Genomic DNA, 21032 nt, shown 5'->3' on the forward strand with positions numbered 1-21032 from the left:
ACACCAGGGGAGCAAAACATCAACTACTGGTAGATAAAGCAGTCGCTCGAGACTGTAAGACCAGACAGACCAACCTGTGCACTGCCTGGATTGACTACAAGAAAGCCTACGACTCAATGCCTCACACATGGATCCTGGAATGCTTGGAGCTATACAACATTAATAGGACTCTAAGAACCTTTATAAGGAACTCAGTGGGACTGTGGAAAAAACCATAATGGCCAACCTCAAGCCAATTGCACAAGTCTCCATCAAGTGCGGCATCTACCAAGGAGATGTTCTGTCCCCACTTCAGTTCTGTTCTGTCCCCCGGCTTCGGACTTCGGATACCAACTACGAAATGGAGCAACCATCAGCCACCTCCTGTACATGGATGACATCAAGCTGTACGCCAGGAATGAGCAAGACATCGACTCACTGATCCATACCACCAGGATATACAGCAATGACACTGGAATGTCATATGTCATATGATGTAATGGCTTTCAAAGCTTCTGATAGGTTAATTGACAACGTTTGAGTTAATTGGAGCCACACCTATGGATGTGTTTTAAGGCACACCTCAAATACACTGCTTCCCTGTGTGACATCAAAGGAAGATCAAAAGAAACCAGCCAATGCATCAGGAAGAGAACTGTGGACCTCCACAAGTCTGGTTCATCATTGGGTACAATTTCCAGATGCCTGAAGGTTGACACCTTAAAGGCTGATGGACACATTGAATTTTGGAGACATGTCCTGTGATCTGATGAAAGTAAAATAGAACTGTTTGCCATTATGACCATTGTTATTTTTGGAGGGAAACGGGGAAGCATGCAAGCCTGAGAACACTGTAAAGTATGGGGGTGGCAGCGTCATGTTGTGGGGGTGCTTTGCTGCAGGAGGGACTGGTGCACTTCACAAAATAGATGGCATCATGAGGAAAGAACATTATGTAGAAATATTGAAGCAACATCTCAAGTCATCAGCCAGGAAGTGGACAATGACCCTAAGCATAGCGCCAAATTAATTACAAAGTGGCTTAAGGACAACAAAGTCAATGTTTTGGAGTGGCCATCACAAAACCATGATCTCAATCCTATAGAAGATTTGTGGGAAAAGCTGAAAAGGCATATGGAAACAAGGCGGCCTACAAACCTAACTCAGTTACACCAGTTCTGTCAGGAGGAATGGGCTACAATTCCAGCAAACTATTGTTAGAAGCTTGTGGAAGGATACCAATGTCATACAGTTTAAAGACAATGCTACCAAATACCAAGAAAATGTATGTAAACTTCTGACTTTGAAGAAAATACTGAAAAGTCACTAATAAAATTCTCATTATTCTGGCATTTATCAAATAGAAATAACTGACATAAAACAAGAAAAGTTTAGTCTGATTTAAATTGAGACTGAGAAAAAAAGGTTATGTGTCTTTTTATACAGTGTATGTAAACTTCTGGTTTCAACTGTAAATGCAATGATAAATATGAATATTAATATGAAAGAATATTTGAATTTAAAAAATATTCAGGCACAAGTCCATATGAACCAAATAAATTGTCAGGTCATAGGAAGCACAGAAGATATGTTTCGATCTGTGTACCCAAATACTCCAGACCAAACTATATTGAATGCTACTTGCTGCACTGCCAATACATTGCTGCTAATATTTTCAGCCCCCAAAGATGTGTCCTTTTTAGTTTGGTGCTTGTTTTCTACTTTCAGCCCAGTATCCCAAGGACTTACTGCTATAATGCCTAGGTTTTGCAGCTTCCAGGTTAAACTCTGTGTTGTGTGGCCCACTGCACATGTACATTAGGTGAAACTGCAAAAATAAAACTCACTTTTCTAGGCTCTGAAAGTTTTATAAGTATAAGACCTGCATTGATTAAGAATCCACATTGAAAAGAATGCCATAATATTTTGTCTGTAGTTGGAGCTGTAATTTCAACCTTTACAGTAATGGTAAGGTGCTTTTTCATGTGCAGGACAAATTTACAATGCAATACTTTCAGAGGCCACTTGGAAAAATTGGCAAGAAGACTGGCTGGTGATGCTGTTTCCTGTTTGCTTAGTACTGCATGGGTGAGACTTCCAGTCACAAAATGATTGTCTCCAGAGTTCAGTCTAAGTCCTTATTGATCTGTCAGGAATGATTACGTACATCTAATAAACTGCACATAGAGCCAGATTTAATTTTTTTACATTTGTTTTTAGATGTAGAGAGCAGAACAAAGCAACTGCCAGTTTAATGTACAGCTATTTTCTGCTATGGTTAGGTTTAAATCTATATTTCAGAGTATTAAGAAATGGTTGACAAAGTACATCTAATCCACCTACCTACAGTGTACATACTTCCATTTATCCATTATCTCTACCCGCTTATTCCTAACCAGGGTCACAGGGATCTGCTGGAGCCTATCCCAGCTCTCTTTGGGTGAAAGGCAGCCAACCATGCTAACCACTAATCCGCCATGCTACTGCCCTAGAGTAGCCATTAATCTTTAAAACAAATTCCTACCTGAAATAAATAAATATATTTAAAAGGACAAGATAATGAGACAGGTTTCTTAAAGCCAGGTATGAGCACTTCAGATCAAATGTCACATCGGGAGCTGAAGCTGCTTTGTGGGGCTTATGGTTTAATAGGAACATACGTTACAGTGACAGGCTACTGCTTGATATTTAAAATGACTGTAAAAATGGGGTAATGAACATCCTTAAAAAGCCTTTGGGCTCTCCATTTATGGAATTTTATAAGTCAACAGTGTGCACGTAGGTGCAGTTACTGGTGGTTTTTGATCTTTCACTTGAAGATGGGTCAGATTTAAATTTAAACCATATTAGCTTTCTCACTTTGACAGTTGCACACTCATCGTCTCTCCACCCCACTCACACATATGAATGCACTCACATTTGCATGCACACACCCCAGTTACTGTACTCCCACACACAGAAAACATGTGGGCTACAAAAAGCAAACTATATCTAGTGTGGGTTTCATCATGATGTCTATGGCAATTAATCAGATGAGGACTAACTTGTATATTGTCTCATAACAGACTCGGTAGTGCTATCATGCATTACTTGAAAGTGAACTGGCCTGTATGTTGAGGAAGACAACCCAGGTACTAGATTGTGGCCTGAAGCTTGAAATTCTAAAGTTATTCCACTGCATTTTAACTTGAAGGAAGTTGAATTTCCAAAATCATTCATTTTGTAGAATGGAGATTGGATTTGGTTTTATTTGGAAGGCCAGGGAGATCATATGTTCTGATGATGAAATTATTATGTTATTGTGTCAATATTAAAGGACTGAGATGACATGATGGAAATAAATTAAACATAACTCAAACTTCTGATCATTAGACAAAGATAGAAGAAGACGTAATATGTGCTATGAAATTAGAAGAACTAAAGAAAAAGCTTTTTAGCTAATATAATAGACTCACTATAGCAGCCTCTATGTTAATATTATGAGAGTGTTAGTGTATTTTGTTGTTCTTGATCAACTACCGACAACCACAAGCACACTATCAGTCACATGGCATTAGGTATATTTTAGGGACAGTACAGGGATTTTCCCTGAGTTACTGCTGCAGTAGGTTACAATAACTGGTGTACTTGATGTCAACCATAAGCAATGGCATAATGGTCTTGAGTGTGCTATCTGATGGTGATAGCCACCTCAGATTTTATGAGTTTTCAAGAAGTGATCAGGAGACCACTGAGACTGCTAAATAGTTATTGTTAGCTGGGCTAGAATATATAGAATATAACTCTGCCAAGCCACAACTCTGGTCTACACTGCAATTTCTCAGCAAGGTTCAGATGAATTACCATTACATTTTATTGAAAACAATTATGGTTCTGAAGCAATAAATCATGACTTTAGTGATTGTCTGAATTGATTGTTAAGACAGATGACACTGTCTTAACAGTGTCATCTGTTGAAAGCCTGGTGCATCTCATACAGACACAAAAGGTACTGTTAAAACTTTGTCTAACTGGTACTTCACAAAGTGCTAGTATATGACCCCCTGGGAATGATAATGGACTGTCTATACACATCTTTGCTTACTTTCGGTCTAGGTCTATTTATCCTGGTTTTGATTAGAGTGAGGAAAATCTTAAGGCTTTCAATATATAATGATATTTTAAACAGTAGTGTTTTTCTAACTTGCGTCAACAGTTTTCAGTTGATCATTTTCTGTTTCAGTATGACAGCGACCCTGTCTACAAGGTTATGTTTCTATAACAAAAGGTTTTCCCAGTTTGAATCTGACTTTTTTTGCACAGATCCCTACCTTCTATCTTACATCTTTCAGTTGCACTGGAATGATGACTGCTAGGCCTTATTATTGACGTATGTTATATATATGTTAAAAGCCTTAGCATCACGAATAAGTAGCTGACTTCACTAATGCTCTTGTGTTTGAACAGCAGCAAATCCCTGTAGTCCAGTATCTGGTGAAGGATGTAATAACAGCAGATTTATTCCAATGGTTTTGGATTCCCATATTCAATTATCACATCATGCCCAGATGTAATGCTTGGATTTGAAAATGTTATGTCAAATGCACACACACACACGCACACAGCCATCGCATTAATCAGCACACTAATCAATAAGGACTGTCAATAACATTATTCATTTAACACATACCAGGGTGCTGTGTGTGTGCGTGTGTGTGTGTGTGTGTGTGTGTGTGTGTGTGTTTGTGTGCGTAGGTGACAATCTAAAGCTATTTAAACAGTTGTTTCATCACTTATAGTCTGTGTTAGATGGAAACAAATTCAACTGCAGGCATTAGAAGCACAACTGATTACATATCAGTGCACTTCTTTCAGTTTCAGTATAAATGAATAAAACACAATCCATTGTAGCAGTGATAGTGAAAATAGTACTTCATAGAGTGAACACTGAAGTGGAAGAATATTAGTAAGTGTAGTAAACCTTGCAAAGTTAAGATCTAAATCAGAAGAAGGTCTCTATTGTACAGAGTAAAAGACAAAATGATAATCTACCACGGGATAATAATCTGGATATGATCTGATCAGGATAATGGTTTTTTTAAATGTGGGCCTTCTGCTCCAGCATGTCAGCTCATATGGCCTTACAAATCCAATCAATTAATTACAGTTAGCCTTGTATTATACTGTGTGTATTATACTATTTGTTCACATTTATGACTGCACCTTTATTACATCATTACCATTGTATAAAAAAAAAAAAAAAAAATTCCCTTCTCACCCCCTATGGGTGGTGTGTGTGTGTCTTCCTCAAACTCGGGTCCTCTACCAGAGGCCTGGGAGTTTGAGGGTTCTTCGCAGTATCCCGAGGGTGCCGATTACCACGGGGAGCACTGTTGCCTTCACCATCCACATCTTTTCTAGCTCTTCTTTCAGCCCTTGGTATTTTTCAAGCTTCTCATATATATATATATATATATATATATATATATATATATATGTATATATACATACATATATATATATATATATATATATATATATACATACATATATATATATATATATATATATATATATATATATATATATATATATATATATATATATATATATATATATATATATATTTGAGTTGTCAAAAGTCTGACACCCTATGGTTAGTGATAAACCTGTATTTAGATTACAATATGACACTGATCATACTGTGGTTGTGCAATCTACAAATACAAACACACACATACGCACACAAAATGGAAACTATATTCCACCCAAATTTTCTGGTTCTGTCTCTCAACTTTTGTCCACCCACGGAGGGACTTTACAAGATCAAACAGCCCAAAATGAGTCCATGACATGAGTATGCATGTGAGAGAGGGGGGGAGAGAGAGAGAGCGAGAGAGAGAGGCTTCTTAAGGAGGCCACAGGAGGGCACACAATTCTCTTGGGACTAATAAACAAAATCTGTACAGTACTAATAGTATTACAATAATTATTTAAAAATCAGACAATCACCCCCCATTTATTAATAAATCTGATTTTAGAATAAAGTGTCCTATATAGGGTAGAGTATGAGTAAAATTAGAGAGGTTGAAAGAAACTAAAAAATATGTAGATCCTTATTTATGTGAACCACTGTCACCCCCAGAATTCATTTGCATTATTTTGCACTGTTTATTTCACATGGGCCACCACCACTTCTATAAATATTGGTTTGCTTTCGCTAAGCTCTATAAATATCTCTAAATTACTATATTTAACTCCTGACTGAACCAAATATGTTCTTTCCTAGAGCATAGTCAAATCAGGCTGACAGAAGTTTCCGAGCCCATTCAGCCTATCGCACCCAAAGGAGTAAATTCCGCTTTTCTGTCTGTCTCATTTGATTGTGGTTATGCCTGAGCTGCTATCTCGCTCTCTCAGCTCGGTAAAACTCGTCACTTTCCGATGATAATATTCCGGAATCGAAACCAAATATAGAGCATGGGGCTGTTCCATTGTTTACCGGATTAAACCTTTTATGGGTTAAGAAGTGCAACCGGAATTCCTCTTCCTCTTTTTATATGAGTGTGAAAAGACTGAAAATACACATTTACAATAAACGAATAATCGTTTACAGAGAATTTAATTAACCAGATTTGTGCATGTTGGCTGTGGAATGTTTGGTTGGTGTGTAGTTCTGTTTTTTTGTTTTTTTGTTATGCAGCTATGCTGCTGTTCAGCATCGAATGGAAAAAGTCAGTTTTATCTCTCCTGAAATAGCGGGTACTCCACTGACAAGTGATTCCCTTTGAAATCGTCACGGAGCCGCTCAGCCAATCAGCATTAGCAGCATCTCTCCCCTCTCTGCCCTCAAAACCCTCCTCCTCCATATTTGGGTAATGACGTAGCGGCCGCATTCAAAAGGTTCCCCATATATACATAGCCATGCCAGGGCCCGCGTCCTCAATAAGAGTTACTTACACGGTGTCAGCTTTACAACAAGAGCGCATGAAGCGCAGCAGACACACGGAGCTCATCCTCTCACACCCACTGTCAGTCGGAGACATGCAGTGGTGACCCACGCTCGGCTGGGTTACACACTGTGGTCGGTTATAAGATAAAGGAAAAACCCAAAAGACAGAAGAAACGCGAGCAGACGCGATTTTTACCACACAATGACAGCTAAAATTCTGGAGAAGGTGCCGCTGAATCTCGGGGGGTTCGTGCATCCTGTAGGTGAGAGCGTGTACTCAGATGACATCGCCACCACCTTGCCGACATCTGTGGCTATCTTTCCCAACACTGATTTAGGAGCGCATTACGACCAGATTAACATGACAGCAGGTAAGATCGAGCGCAGTGCTTGAGAGTAAGTGTATGAAAAGTTGTCTGTTATCCTGTCAGAGTGGCTGAGCATTTACAACACTAAGCCCGTTCATAGACTGAATTCTAAAATAATAAAAACCCCTTTGTTTTGGCTATCATAGTAAAAATGTGTGTTTTGAGACCACAGTCGGTGAACAATAGACCAGAGACGCACAAGCTTTCGTTCACTTAAAACTGACTTTTCTGTCTAGTGCGGGTGCAGGTAAATGAATCATGTGTATCTTGCCCCATTAATGCTGTTTTTGTTTTTTTCTCTGCAGATGGCTTGATGAGCGCAGATATGAGCGTAGAAAAGCGCTCCTTGGATCTCTCCTCCTACTCCAGTGGCTTCTCTCAGCCCGCATCCCATCGTAACCAGACCTTCACCTACATGGGAAAGTTCTCAATCGATTCCCAGTATCCAGGTAACTGGAACCCCGAGGGAGTGATCAATATTGTCTCAGGCATCTTCAACGTGGCCCAGCCGCCGCCTCCTCCTCCTCCCTCCTCTTCAGCGTCCTCCTCCCCAGCTTCTTCAGGATCTCCCAATCACTTCTCGAGCGGAAGTTTGAGTTGCACCATGGCGGGTCAGAGCCAGGCAGAGATAGACCATCACCACCACCACATATATTCCCCCCCGCCTCCTTACTCCTCTTCTGGCTGCGGGGAGGTGTACCAGGATCCCTCGGCGTTTTTGTCCACTTCCACGTGCCCCATCACCTCGTACCCACCGCCTTCCTACTCTTCGCCCAAGCAGCCGGGTGGGTCAGATGCACCAGGGCTTTTCCCTATCATTCCCGACTACTCGGGCTTCTTCCAACCTGCTTGCCAGCGGGACATGCACACGGCAAGTATCCAAGATCGGAAACCATTTGGGCCGTGCCCGCTCGAGACATTCCGTGTCCCTCCACCCCTGACCCCGCTAAACACTATCAGGAACTTTACTCTGGGAGGTCCAGGTGGTGGTGGTGGCTCTGAGGGAGGGCCGCCGAGGCTCCCATCTGCCTATAGTCCACAGAACCTACCTCTAAGGCCGATCCTGCGGCCCAGAAAGTACCCGAACAGACCCAGCAAGACGCCAATCCATGAGCGGCCGTACCCGTGTCCCGCGGAGGGCTGCGATCGTCGATTCTCCCGCTCTGACGAACTGACCAGACACATCCGTATACATACTGGACACAAGCCGTTCCAGTGCCGGATCTGTATGCGCAACTTCAGCCGCAGCGACCACCTCACCACGCACATCCGGACACACACGGGAGAGAAGCCGTTCGCCTGCGACTTCTGCGGTAGGAAGTTCGCCCGGAGCGACGAGAGGAAGAGACACACTAAAATTCACCTGAGGCAGAAGGAGAGAAAGTCTTCCACCATCTCCACCTCGTCCGCCTCCTCGTCCAGCAGCTCCGGATTGGAACGACCGTCAGGCGGGATCAACGCAACCAATGGCATCTGTTCATAATCAGAAAACTGTCATCAGCAGGGCAGTGTGACGAATACTAACCCCTAAAGAGAAAAGACCTAAAGAAAACAAACATAGCGTAAACACCAGGATGGTAATTAAAAAAATCTTTGTGCAGTTATGCGCGATTTACACACATCCATCATTTCATAGCGAGACGGACACAAATGCACTTTGCTTCACAGTCTACTGAACAGTAAATATAGCCATTAATTAATAAGAATATTCGAGGGAGATTGTAATAAAGAGGAATTTTAATATTGCCAACACTTACTGAGCGCACAAGAGGCTGCTCGTTTAAATGGGAGATAATTGCAATAATGTTTTGGATAAAGACAACTGGTATTAAGTTATTAAATCGACATTGTTTTCATTCTAACATGTTTGTTTCCCCTGTAGTGCCTTGCCTGATTCAAGGACGCTTCGATTGCAATGTATATTTGTCCTTTAACATGTAAAATTGGAAGACATTCTATTTTTGTACACATTTCGTCTCGTGTAACGCCAAGTGTCGTGATTGATGTTGGAGTGTAAATACGTTGAACTCATACCAACTTGACATTTTTGTTGTGATGTGATTTGAAACTTATTAAATATATGACAAGGATAAAGAACAGCTGGTACCATTTGCTTTATTACTCAGATCCAAAGCACAATACGGGTCGACGGTGTCCGATTGTGATGCGAATGAAATTCTCCATCTCTAGCCTATGTATAAAACGACTTATAAAAATATTGGTGTTGGAAATTTATTGGGTAAATCCCACACCGCGTCACCCATGGCATCTCTGACTCAGAGTTTTAACCCACTCGCTTTTATTTAGGTCTATGACCTCAGGTTATAGGGTAAACGGATTGAGTATGCAAATAAAAGTAGTCAGCTACAGCACAATACGCTTGTTGCAATACCAGCGAAATAAAAAGTTCATGCGTCCTATTACATAAACTATTGTTTTAAATTCAACGAAGGCAATAAATTTTGACATCAACCCCACGGTGAAGACGTCTGCATTATCCCTAAACATTCCCACATTTTAGAAATGAAAAGGGAACGAAAGGCTAACTTCAAATTGTAATTAGCCTAATAAACAGTGAAAATATAGATATTAAAAATACTGATGTAGCCTTCTTATTTTGTCATATTTTGTCTAATTCTATCCGTTCTATGGTCGTTAAACAGGCCACTACATTATTTCTATCGCTATGTGAAGGTGTAAATGTTGCAAAACCCTCTTCACACTGCTCGTAGGCTAATTTAATTCTATTCACGTCCTATCTCTTTTAATCTACTCTGAGGTTAATCAGAAATAATGTTGTTTGTTATAAACTTTAATAAGCTGAATATTCAAAAATGTGTGTTTTTGGAAATTGATTTTCCATCATTTGTTGGGTCTCACACTTTTCAGGAATCGGCAGCTGGTCACGTTTCCTTTCCATTTACTAAATTTCTATATTGATAAACACCAGAATGGGGTTCTTTTCTCTTATGGCATAGCGGAACCATTTATGGTGTTCTAGCTTTTTGTCTTAATGATTCATTACATAATATAAACAAGTTAGAAAGTAAACTTTACAAGTGGTTAAGAGATATGCACTTCAAAAGAATGGAACTAGAAGTTCCTGTGCCTTTTGTCTCTTTTCTGACACATCTTTCCTTTAAAGTAGGCTATTAGGAACCTACATCAAAGTAAAGCCCTGCTGTAGGCTACGAGTATTTAGACATGCTACAGTATGGTGACATTTCACTACTAAAAGTATGATTACACTGAAACTGCAAGAAATTATGTAGTCATTCCAACGGGAATATATTCTCTTTCCACACGCTTTTATTATGTTGACTTTTATTATGTTACAATGGACTAATGGTGGTCAAGTTTAATTATGGATAGATAATATAAAACCGTGAGTTGAGGTCAGATAAACGGCAGTTAGGTTGATTAACATCACAGCAACACTCAGGTTATTGTGGTGTTGTGACAAAGCTGTTTCCTGCAGTATTCATCCTAAAATTAAACCCTCCAGGATAAACATTATAGAACTAGTAGGAAGCTACAGTCTATAGGTCCTGGTTGTGTGAAGATAATTTAACTTTAGTAAAAGTGACAATGGTAAATACTGCCAGTAGATACAACATATACTGTATTATATCAAACATTATATTTTTGATGCAAAGTAGTTCATCTGTACCAAGTTTTCGAGAGTCAGCTGAATTCAGTTTGTCACTGAAAGTTCATTGATGAATCCACTGTGCAGAGGTGTTAGAATGAATAAATGCTGAGAAATCCAAACAGCCAATTAAATTTCTAATAACTGAGAAAAACCTCCCTAATGTGTCACAGACCTGTCACTGCACTGAACAAACAAATTAAAGTGACATTAATCTTCAGGTTTGATTCTGGAGAAGATGGCATGTTTCCCAAAGACTCTACTATTGGCTTTTAAAAAGCCGTAGTAGAGCTTGTACTAATCAATGAAATCCCAACTTGACCACAAAATCAGATGATCATTAATGTTCTAAGTCACTCTGAGCTGAAAAAGAAAAGAAAAAAAATTCCTACATATCTCACATCTCTACTAGCCGCTGCCATCAACAGGCTTTTCTTGTTCAAGCTGCACCGCAAGTATTCCCCACAGTCATACGCTGGCCTGACAGATTGGACACTGACAAATATTTGTATCTAGTGCTTATGTTAACAAAATGTTGGTAGAAAAGCTTTGTTTGTTTATCCAGAACATAGATTATAGGTTCATTTTAGGGTTTTGTTCTGCAATTATCCTCCATTTGCAAACACTAAACATTATTTAACTGATTTATTTAAATATTACCCAAATTTGTAATAATATTTAAGCCATATCAAACATCATCCGCTGTGCTGAAGTGTGGAAAAAGACTAGGCCTTCAGTTTTTTCTGTCTGGATTTGACTCTGAGGGATCTGGAGATCACTTTTCTGTTCTTTTGCAGAGAATTTGCCTCATTTTACTTTACAGCAGGGTTCTCCAACTCCAGTCCTCGAGGCCCACTGTCCTGCTTGTTTTCCAACTATCCCTGCCCTATCCACTGCTGATTACCTGGATCAGTTGTGTTCAGCCAATCAGCTGCAAGGGCAGGGATACAAGTGGACATTAAGGACTGGAGTTGGAGACCCCTGGTTTGCAGCATTCCACAATATGATTATTAAACTCAGCACTCAGGCATCATATTACACTGGCATTTAAATGGGATGTTTATCAAATCTCTACACAGTAACAGATACACAATACACCACAGGCAATGGGGACTGGCAGTCCAAAACGTTAAGATTTTTGTAGGCAATTTGTAGAATGCTATGTGGTTGCTCTGGGGGTGTCCAGGATTTTGTTCCAAGACCAATAAAGTAAAATTAATGTGAAATAAGAAATAATTATTTTGGCTGACACTGTATTTTTTGAGGTTTGTTTGACCTATAGAGCTCAGTGAGACAACACTTTATCAGTCTCTTGCAGCGAGTTAGTAAGAAAAATCAACAAATTAAGACCACTGTAGGATTAGTGATGTTTTATGAGTATTTCCATTTACAATATTTTAATGTTCCACATATAGTACATTCAACATCAGTGACAAAATTGTTGTCAAACTGGCATACCGGCCTGTGCCCAATATACTGCAAAGGGGCATCATAATATAAGCTAAAGTATAGGAATGATAATATTTGTCAAGCTATGTAAAAGGTAGTGGAGAAAGTCTAAGTGTTTGGGCTTTAAACTATGAAAAAGGTAAAGAGGAACCTCCTTTGAAAATGTAACATTTTTATACTGTATATCTTTCTAGCCTAAGGTTCAAAATTTCTACCTTTAATACTGTATGATGCATCACATACTCCATATTACTGTGGCTTAAGTTACACTCGGTGACAGGACAGTATAAGTCATCAACAAATATGTAGAAATTGATTTTTTCTTTAAATGTCCAGGCCGGTTAGGAACCTCTCATCTGGAATAAATTAAAGACATGAAAAATATAAAAGCACATATCATATAGTGTATGCACTTCTGAAAGAGGAAATGAGTGTGTACAATAGTAATAGCACTAGTGTATTCAATATTCAGAGATTAGGTGGGTATGAATTAAGTTACAGACATATAATATTGTAGAAGTCCTCTGTAGCACAGTAAAACATCCACTTAGCTATCCACAGAACAATTGGCTGATGACATTCATGTGTGTACAAGGCCACATAATGGTCAGAGGAAAAATATATTATGAATATGAAACCCTGTTGTCAACATTTTCCTAGTTAAGTTTTGTTGAAGGTAGTTTAGTGGTCCTTAGTCTGCGTAGGGTGTCAGGATTCAAGTCCCTATTTCTGCAAGCTCCTGCCCTGCTGTGGCATACTTGAGGTTTCCCCGTGTGAGTGGCTGACTGAAACAATATCATCACTGCCACAAATTGCAGTGATCAGAGGTTTCAATCAGATAGAGACTGCAGGGCCTGGGTAAGGTTCCCCACCACACCAGAAGTCCTCTGGCTGAGGGATTTCTAATAGCCATCTCTCCTCCTCTTTCTCATTTTCCTCTCCGTGCTGCTCCTTATTGTTCTTTCCATCTCTTTCACCCTCTGCCACAGTTTGCAGAATTTTGTAATAGTGACAGTCCCTCCCTTCATCTGGATTGTATGGTGGTGCCAGGATATCCAAAAAAGCAGCTGGCCCCCCCACTGCATCAATCTGGTGGAGGTTATCTCTCAAAGGAGTGAGGAGGCATGGCCCACTATTCTCTGAGTATTCAGTGACTGAGCGGAACTTAGAGCGGCGCAGGGAAGCCGACTGATGTGGAGCCAACGGCGGATCAAAATGAGGTGGGATGGTGTTGACCGTCAAGTGATCCTCCAGTTTATCAAAGCAGCGGACTCTCACCCTTCCGTAAAGAACCTAAACAAGAGACACAAAATAATTTGGAGGAAACACTACAAAATACTCCCACTGCAGCACCAATATATAGGAAAAAGCATGGTGTTGAGATGATTTCTATGACACATTTGAGTCTACTATTGAGAACAGCAGATCTAATTATCGTTAATATGCATAACAGGGCTGAAAGCTTTCCCATAATTTTAAAATTTTTACTTGCTGGGAATGCATAAAATGGTCAAGTGGTTAGCACTGTCACCTCACAAAAAAAAAAAAAAGGTTGCGGGTTGGAGCCTGGTGGCTGACTGGGGGCTTTTGGAGTTTACATGTTCTCATGTGTACCCCATTCTTAATTTATAATATAGCATATTATTTGTTTTAATGAGATTGACTTCTGGTTATAAACTGAACAGTTTACACAATCACTATTTACACAATCATGCTTCACACACACACACACACAGACCAAAGCACAAGGTCGAGTGAAACCCGAATTGGAGATCAATGTTCTATATGACTGTTCATACTGAATTTTACTATTGTAGCAAGAGAATAAAATGATGCTGCTGTTAAAATATAAGTGATGAAGAAATTGTATTAAATATGGACTGGTCTTCTCTGGCTGATCCGTAGTCATCTGAATAAAGTATAGCATACGAATACGTAGCATAACATACGTCAGGCTATTTTTAGGACACCCCACTCCTACTGAGATCTGTGCATTGTACATGGAACCAGTCACCCAAGTTACCATTAAGTCTAGTGTAATTTTGGGAATACGTAATCTAGCAGCTTCATTCACAAATATTCACCATGTGAGGCAAAGCCAGAAACAAAGTAACCCTTTCATTAATTTTGTACTTCAGTAATGCAAATCCAGACACAAATTTGCAATAAAAAACATGAGCAAAAGCGCCGGAATGCAATGAGACTGGTACTTTTGAGCTGGCTATTTTTCTGGGCCATAAACGTTTTAACAATTACAAGCAAACACACAGATTAGAATTGGCACTGCAGCCACAAAAGGCCGTAACATATTAGATATGAGGTCTAAGAGACCTTCAGCATGCCGTTCATCCCCGGGTGGTCGTGCAACGGTAGGGAGGCGCCGGTCCTCAGCAAAAACACCCCCATGCTGAACACTTCAGTCTCGCAGATGTGCATGTAAGTGACCGGAGGGTTGCGGAGCCCCGCTGCCCCGGAGCTCGACTTGCTTTTCCGGGGAGCAATTTTCAGATCGGTTGCCCTAAGTGCACTCATTAAAGAAATTAGTTCACTTTGTTTGTCGGTAAAGAGTTTACTATCCCCATTGGCCGAAGACTTCAAGCCTTTAAATATAATATAGGCCTGTTTTGCAATTTTCTGGATAAGCGGAGTTTTGTTGTCCCGTGGCATTGTAGCTGTTCCGACGCAAATACAACCGTAGTAAAAACCTTGGAAATTCTCCACTGTCACCAGATTTCGTCCGGAGTTACTCGGTCGAACTTCAAAACGGACAAAAATATAACAAAACACAGTTTATGATCATCTCTGATTGCTGTCCCTCTAATCATTTCCCACCATCTCGAATGATCATCCAATGCTCACAGAGCATGCGCACCAAAACAAAAGCAACATGGGATATGCAGTTTTACCAGAAAATGGAAACGCATTCTCAATTTATGTAAACAGAAGCTGTTATACTCTGTACAGCCAGTCTGACTTCAATAGGGATATTGGTGTGATTGTTTAAGTTTATAGAATACCAGATCATACACCAAATCTAAAGAATTAAAATGACAAGATCAGTGACACTACATTTCCCAGTGGTCCTCGTTGCAATGCTTATTGCAAAGGGATAGGTCATGCAAGTCATTGAATTCCCTGCAGTTTTGGGGTTAAAGTCCAAAGCTGCTAAGTAGATTTGTAACCCGAACTGTAACCTAGTATGTCTGCCTACTCCCAAGATTTTGGGGTCTCTTTGGAGATCGATGACAAGTCAAAGAAAATTAATGGGGAAAAGAAACTGTCAAAAAAATTAATTTGCAGAAATGGAAAGCCAAAGTTGGAAAGAAGGGAGGCTAAGGAAAAGAGTGAATTGAATAAAAGATAAATGAAATAAAATAAAATAAAGAAAATGTCCAAAGAATAGACCAAACTAGAGTAGCATCAGCAGTAGCAGAAGTAGCAGCAGCTCCAGGGACAATTCTGTATTGTCAGAGGCTGGTATCAAAGAAGCTATGACTCATCTTCCTCATCTGAAAGAAGTTGATTTGGGTGTTACACACAGTTTTTAAAAGTGGGAAATTTCTAACCTCTCCAAATGTTAGTGGCAATTAGCTCTGTTGGGTTGAAGTAAAAACTGAACAAGAATACTCTACTATTCCATTTAAAGGTATTGAGGAGCCAGGAAAATGCCTTAAACATGCATTCCTGTTGTCTAAGCATTACCCAATAAATTACTGGGGCATGATCCAGTGTGTGTATTTGATATACACGATTTTGACAGAAAATAAGGGCTGCAGAAATCCCAGCACCACAGGAAGTTTACAAGACTCTGAGGGCTTAAGATAAATGGGATGTTTGTCCAAAACAATACTACTAATAATACTACTACTACTACTAATAATAAGCAAAACCAGTGGTGATCACCTCAAAATTTAATTATAGGCCTTGTCAACAACAATTTGCATTAAAACAGGAGGCCACTGACAAAATCAGTGCAGTGTTTGAATTATTTGGAAAAACAGTTATTGTCCCTCGTGATGATGATTTTTTTTCAGTTAAGAAAATCCTGAAAAAAAAGAAACAAGCTACTGAATAGTGCTTTATTTGACATCTGAAAACAGTGACCTGTTGCAGTACAGCCACAAGCTCCAAGTGTTCCTAATCTGTACATTATTTAATTGTTTTGTTCCAAGATCCTCCAGAGACTAAATCATCTTCAGAAGTCCATCTTTCAAATGCATTTTATTTTCATAATTTTCAGTGGCAAGAGTTACAATTTCATGTGTTATTGTTCTTTTATCTACTTCAGGCTACTGTGGGTTTCCCACAATCTATAATGATACACTTAGGAAAATCTTAGAAACACTTCAGCTCACACAGAGGACAGCACATTCAATTCAATTCAATTTTATTTGTATAGCGCCAAATCACAATACAATCATCTCAAGGCACATTACAAGAAAACAAACAAACAAACAAAAAAAAGGCAAAACAGAAACCCAACAAATCCCTTATGAGTAGCACTTGGCAACAGCTTTTCCTCTCCACTGTCGCCAAGTGCTTGTTTATAAGGGATTTGTTGGGTTTTTTGTAAAGTGCCTTGAGATGATTATATTGTGATTTGGCGCTATACAAATTAAATTGAATTGACTTGAACTGAAAAACTTCCTTTAACGGAAGAAAAAACCTCCAGCATAACCGGGCTCAATTTGGGCGTCCATCTGCCTCCACCAGTTGGGGTGAGTGGATAGAGCAGAGAGGAAAGAACAGCAATAATAAACAACAAATAGACACTGAAGGTTGGTGGGGCCAGTAACTGCACATCAGCAATATACAGCTCTAGGACCAGGGACACCTGCAGAAGGTACCTTGTCAAAAGGGAAGGTTTTAAGTCTAGCCTTAAAAGTACAGAGAGTGTCTGCCTCCTGAACCCAGACTGGGAGCTGGTTCCACAGGAGAGGGGCTTGATAGCTAAAGGCTCTGCCTCCCATTCTACTTTTGGAAACTCTGGGAACCACAAGTGGATCTGCACTCTGAGAGCGAAGTGGTCTATTGGGATAATATGGTACTATGAGGTCTTTAAGGTATGAAGGAGCTTGATCATGAAGGGATTTGTATTTGAGAAGAAGGATTTAAAATTCTATTCTGTATTTTACAGGGATCCAATGAAGAGAAGCTAATATAGGAGAAATTTGATCTCTCTTGCTAGTTCCTGTCAGGACTCTGGCTTCAGTTTTCTGGATTAACTGGAGGCTTTTTAATGGAGTTACTGGGACATCCAGATAGAAACGAGTTACAGTAATCATGTGAGGGAGGAGGAGAGAAGAGTAGGGGAGCTCAGTGGGCTGATGGAAAGTCTAGGCCTATAGCTGCATAACTAAGGGATGGTTCAGGGCCACCTGAACCACAAGTATATCTGCACTCTGAGAGTGAAGTGCTCTATTGGGATAATAAGGTACTATGAGGTCTTTAAGGAATGTACGAGCTTGATCATGAAGGGATTTGTATGTGAGAAGAAGAATTTTAAATTAGTTTGCTGATTTAATGATTTGCGATCTGACAAAAGAAAAAATATGAAATAGACACAGTCGCATTCTTAATATAAGTTGCTGCATAAGGACAGGCATTCTGTCTGAATTGTAATTTGTTCAACAGCATGCTATCTTTTATGCAGCACAGCACAGGGCAAATCCCTCTCACTTAGGCACACTGAAACATTCGGAATATTCTAAAACGTGCCATTAGAAAACAAGTTCCTTTCTTTATTGGCATTTGCTCCTACTGTAGAACATTTATTACAAATTTAATTCAATTTCAATTCAGTTTATTTCCATAGCACCAATGATCTCAACGCACTTTACATAGAAACCGGGGGGAAGATTAGGACGATTCTAAGAGCCCTGGTCACACAGAGTGCCCAGCAGAACCCCAAACTTTGGCGTATGATTTTGGTATTTAAATTCCCTCTTCGCACAATAAACTATTAGGACGCAGGCTATAATGAAAGCACCCCTCTGTGCCAAGAGCGTGTGTGTCCCCTTAAGACGTTCGCGGGTTATTCAGAAAAGCGGCACTTCACAGACCGGTCCTGAATTCAGGTGGATGGCAAGAGTGAAGAGATGGCGCTGCCAAAATCAGGGTACCAAAAGAGGAAAGAAAAGCACGAAAAAGAGGAGAGAGCGAGACGGAGAAGACAGCTAGTCACCCAGTTTTTAAAAAAAGGTGACATATTGTTCTGATTCTGAAGCTAGTCTTTATGAAGCTGTTAAGTAACAACATAGAAATTCTCTCACCCCGATGTTTATCCGCTAGAAGCTGCAACAATATTTCCATGCAATCGAACAATAGCAGGCTAATGGAGCAGCATTCATAAAAAGATGAAAAATCACCAAGCAACAATAAAGCTGTTCTAATGATGTACATTCAAGGTTTCCGCAGCATTGGAACAAGTTTCTGTGAGGAATCGATTGAAATTTACGCTGTAGTTTTGTAAATCTGCTTTAATTATCATGGGTGAGTTTATGAAATAAGTGTTGTAATAACGTCCGATTTCGTTTCAATTAATTGGAGAAACCCATTGATAAAACTAGTCTGAATGATTCATTGAATAGAACTGATTTTTCTCGTTTAGTGATCATGTCACTGTTTGTGTAACTTATAATTCACTCGGTGAATAATAATAATGACAATAAATAATCCATCCATCCATCCATCTTCTATACCCGCTTTTCCTGGTTCAGGGTCACGGGGATCTGCTGGAGCCTATCCCAGCTCTCTCTCGGGTGGAAGGCAGGGGTACACCCTGGACAGGTCACCAGTCTGTCGCAGGACAATAAATAATAATAATAATAATAATAATACTACATTTCCTTGTTCTTGTATAAGCTATTCCTTTACCTATAAACTCTCTCTTCTGTGTCAGAAACAAACACTGTAACCATTCATGCCTCGAGTGAAGAAGATCTGAGACAGGGAGAGTAGGAGGTGATTGAGATATTTGAAGAAGGTGAGCTTTAGAAAACATGCTTTATTGTTGTTTAAATTTATTACATTTTAGTTTTATTATGTAAATGGTATCAGTGTTTAACAGCTCATGAGATATGTGTGCAGAAAAGATTTGTTGCTAAGTTAGTTGCTAATGTAATGTATATGGTGTAGTTCTCTTAATTTACAGTCTAAGATTGCCAGACTTATTTTGTTAGTATGTAGAAACGTAGTGCGTTGTCCAGACCCAGGGCCTTCTCATGGTTTCAAATTAGAGAGAAGTGCAGCTGCAGCTTCTTTATTGTCTCTCATTGAATATGCAATAATTCTAATCAGGGGCGGTTCTAGGATTTAATCCTTAGGGGGGCTTAGCCCTCACAATTGTTGCTGATAACACTACTTAGTGTTGTGGATGTATATTGCAGAATGTTGACAGTACAAATAAATGCAAACAATCACATGTGAAGAACCAACATAATCTCTGCTCATTACATGCTGCAGTTACAATATGAATGCAGTCATTAATGAAGCATTTTAAAAAGTAAAAATTATACTTTCCATAAATTTTGATAGTTTGATAGTTAATCATTTTAAGGGGGCTGAAATGACAGACAGTGCCCATAAAAAGGGTCTAGACCCCCCCCCCCCGGTTCTAATGCTTATTGATTGCCGCTACATGTGGCAAGAAGATAAGATAATTGGGGGATGAGGCCTTGGGGCCTGGTGTACAAATTGGGCAGGGGGCCCAGAAACCCTAGCGGCACCCCTGTGTTGTTATCACTAACAAAACCTTCTACCTGAATGACGTTTTTACCACGGAGCACTTGGAATTCTTGTGCCTGATGGAAACCTGCCAACGTGAGACAGAATACAGAACTGTGTCCCCTTGACTGCTCCATGCTTGGCACTGCACGCGCATCTGCACATGGAGGAGGGGGACTTGTTCTTGTCCATCATGAATATTTTCCCTGCAGACAAATAAGTCTGGACTCCTTCAGCTATGAATTAGCTTCAAATGACTCAAGTTGGTTCAGCTCGTTCCTTTTACTGTTTTAATGTTGCCTCTGAATTTTTAACGCTAAATGAATCTTTTAATTTGACACGTTTCTGGTCCCACTCACGTGAAGGACTTAGGACTTGTTTTGGTTTTTTTTGCCTGAATATTGCTGGATCTTATTCAATATGGCTTTTATCACCTCTTTCCTGCAAAATTCTAGCTCAGTGTAACGGATGTTAATAAGAGTGGGTACATGTAGTTTAGGATAATGTATTCCACTAATTATCCTTCCTCTCGATTTCCATGTCTATTTAATAATATTTGCTTGTGGAAGCATTATAGTTTGGTTTTGTATTTTATTAGTGTCATTAGGGAAAGGAGCGTCGTATCTTTTACGTAAAGATGTATGCCTAAGTAGCCTAGTAGTTTTAACATCTGCATGTAATCAATACCTGACTGTCAAATCAAATGAATTCAGTAAAGTTCAAAAACTTTTTGACAATATTTATTGTCATGTAACATACAACTGAACATATATGCTGAACATATAGGCTGTAGATATGTATAATGTTCTCTCATTAACTAAGTTCTCTCTTTCTCCGTCTCACTCGCCTGTTTCTCTCCCTTTGTTTTCTACATGTATCCCCTTTTTCTTTTTCTTTGTACCGTCTCTTCATGTGTAACTTGCCTCTATCT

General features: G+C 39.6%; 2 protein-coding genes across 2 annotated transcripts; one reads left to right on the top strand and one right to left on the bottom strand.

The window, feature by feature from the left end:
- The first annotated feature begins 6884 nt into the window (after nucleotides 1–6884).
- Nucleotides 6885–9375, top strand: egr2b (early growth response 2b). Its single transcript, XM_026316499.2, has 2 exons — nucleotides 6885–7281; nucleotides 7584–9375. The coding sequence occupies exons 1-2, from the start codon at nucleotides 7113–7115 to the stop codon at nucleotides 8759–8761; spliced, it is 1347 nt and encodes a 448-aa protein (XP_026172284.1). The 5' UTR covers nucleotides 6885–7112; the 3' UTR covers nucleotides 8762–9375.
- A 2918-nt stretch (nucleotides 9376–12293) lies between these two features.
- adoa (2-aminoethanethiol (cysteamine) dioxygenase a) lies at nucleotides 12294–15221 on the bottom strand. Its single transcript, XM_026316488.1, has 2 exons — nucleotides 14708–15221; nucleotides 12294–13669 (listed from the first exon to the last, which is right to left on the bottom strand). Exons 1-2 carry the CDS (start codon nucleotides 15041–15043, stop codon nucleotides 13211–13213), a joined length of 795 nt encoding a protein of 264 aa, XP_026172273.1. The 5' UTR covers nucleotides 15044–15221; the 3' UTR covers nucleotides 12294–13210.
- Nucleotides 15222–21032: the final 5811 nt, after the last annotated feature.

This window comes from Mastacembelus armatus, chromosome 19 (assembly GCF_900324485.2).
Source record: "Mastacembelus armatus chromosome 19, fMasArm1.2, whole genome shotgun sequence".
NCBI classification, from domain to species: domain Eukaryota; kingdom Metazoa; phylum Chordata; class Actinopteri; order Synbranchiformes; family Mastacembelidae; genus Mastacembelus; species Mastacembelus armatus.

Excerpts from the sequence above, each read along its gene's own strand:
- adoa (XM_026316488.1), bottom strand. The coding sequence starts at position 15,043 with ATGCCACGGGACAACAAAACTCCGCTTATCCAGAAAATTGCAAAACAG. Across the intron at positions 13,670-14,707 it reads GGATGAACGGCATGCTGAAG|GTTCTTTACGGAAGGGTGAG; the intron begins GTCTCTTAGACC and ends TCTCTTGTTTAG.
- egr2b (XM_026316499.2), top strand. The coding sequence starts at position 7,113 with ATGACAGCTAAAATTCTGGAGAAGGTGCCGCTGAATCTCGGGGGGTTC. Across the intron at positions 7,282-7,583 it reads CCAGATTAACATGACAGCAG|ATGGCTTGATGAGCGCAGAT; the intron begins GTAAGATCGAGC and ends TTTTCTCTGCAG.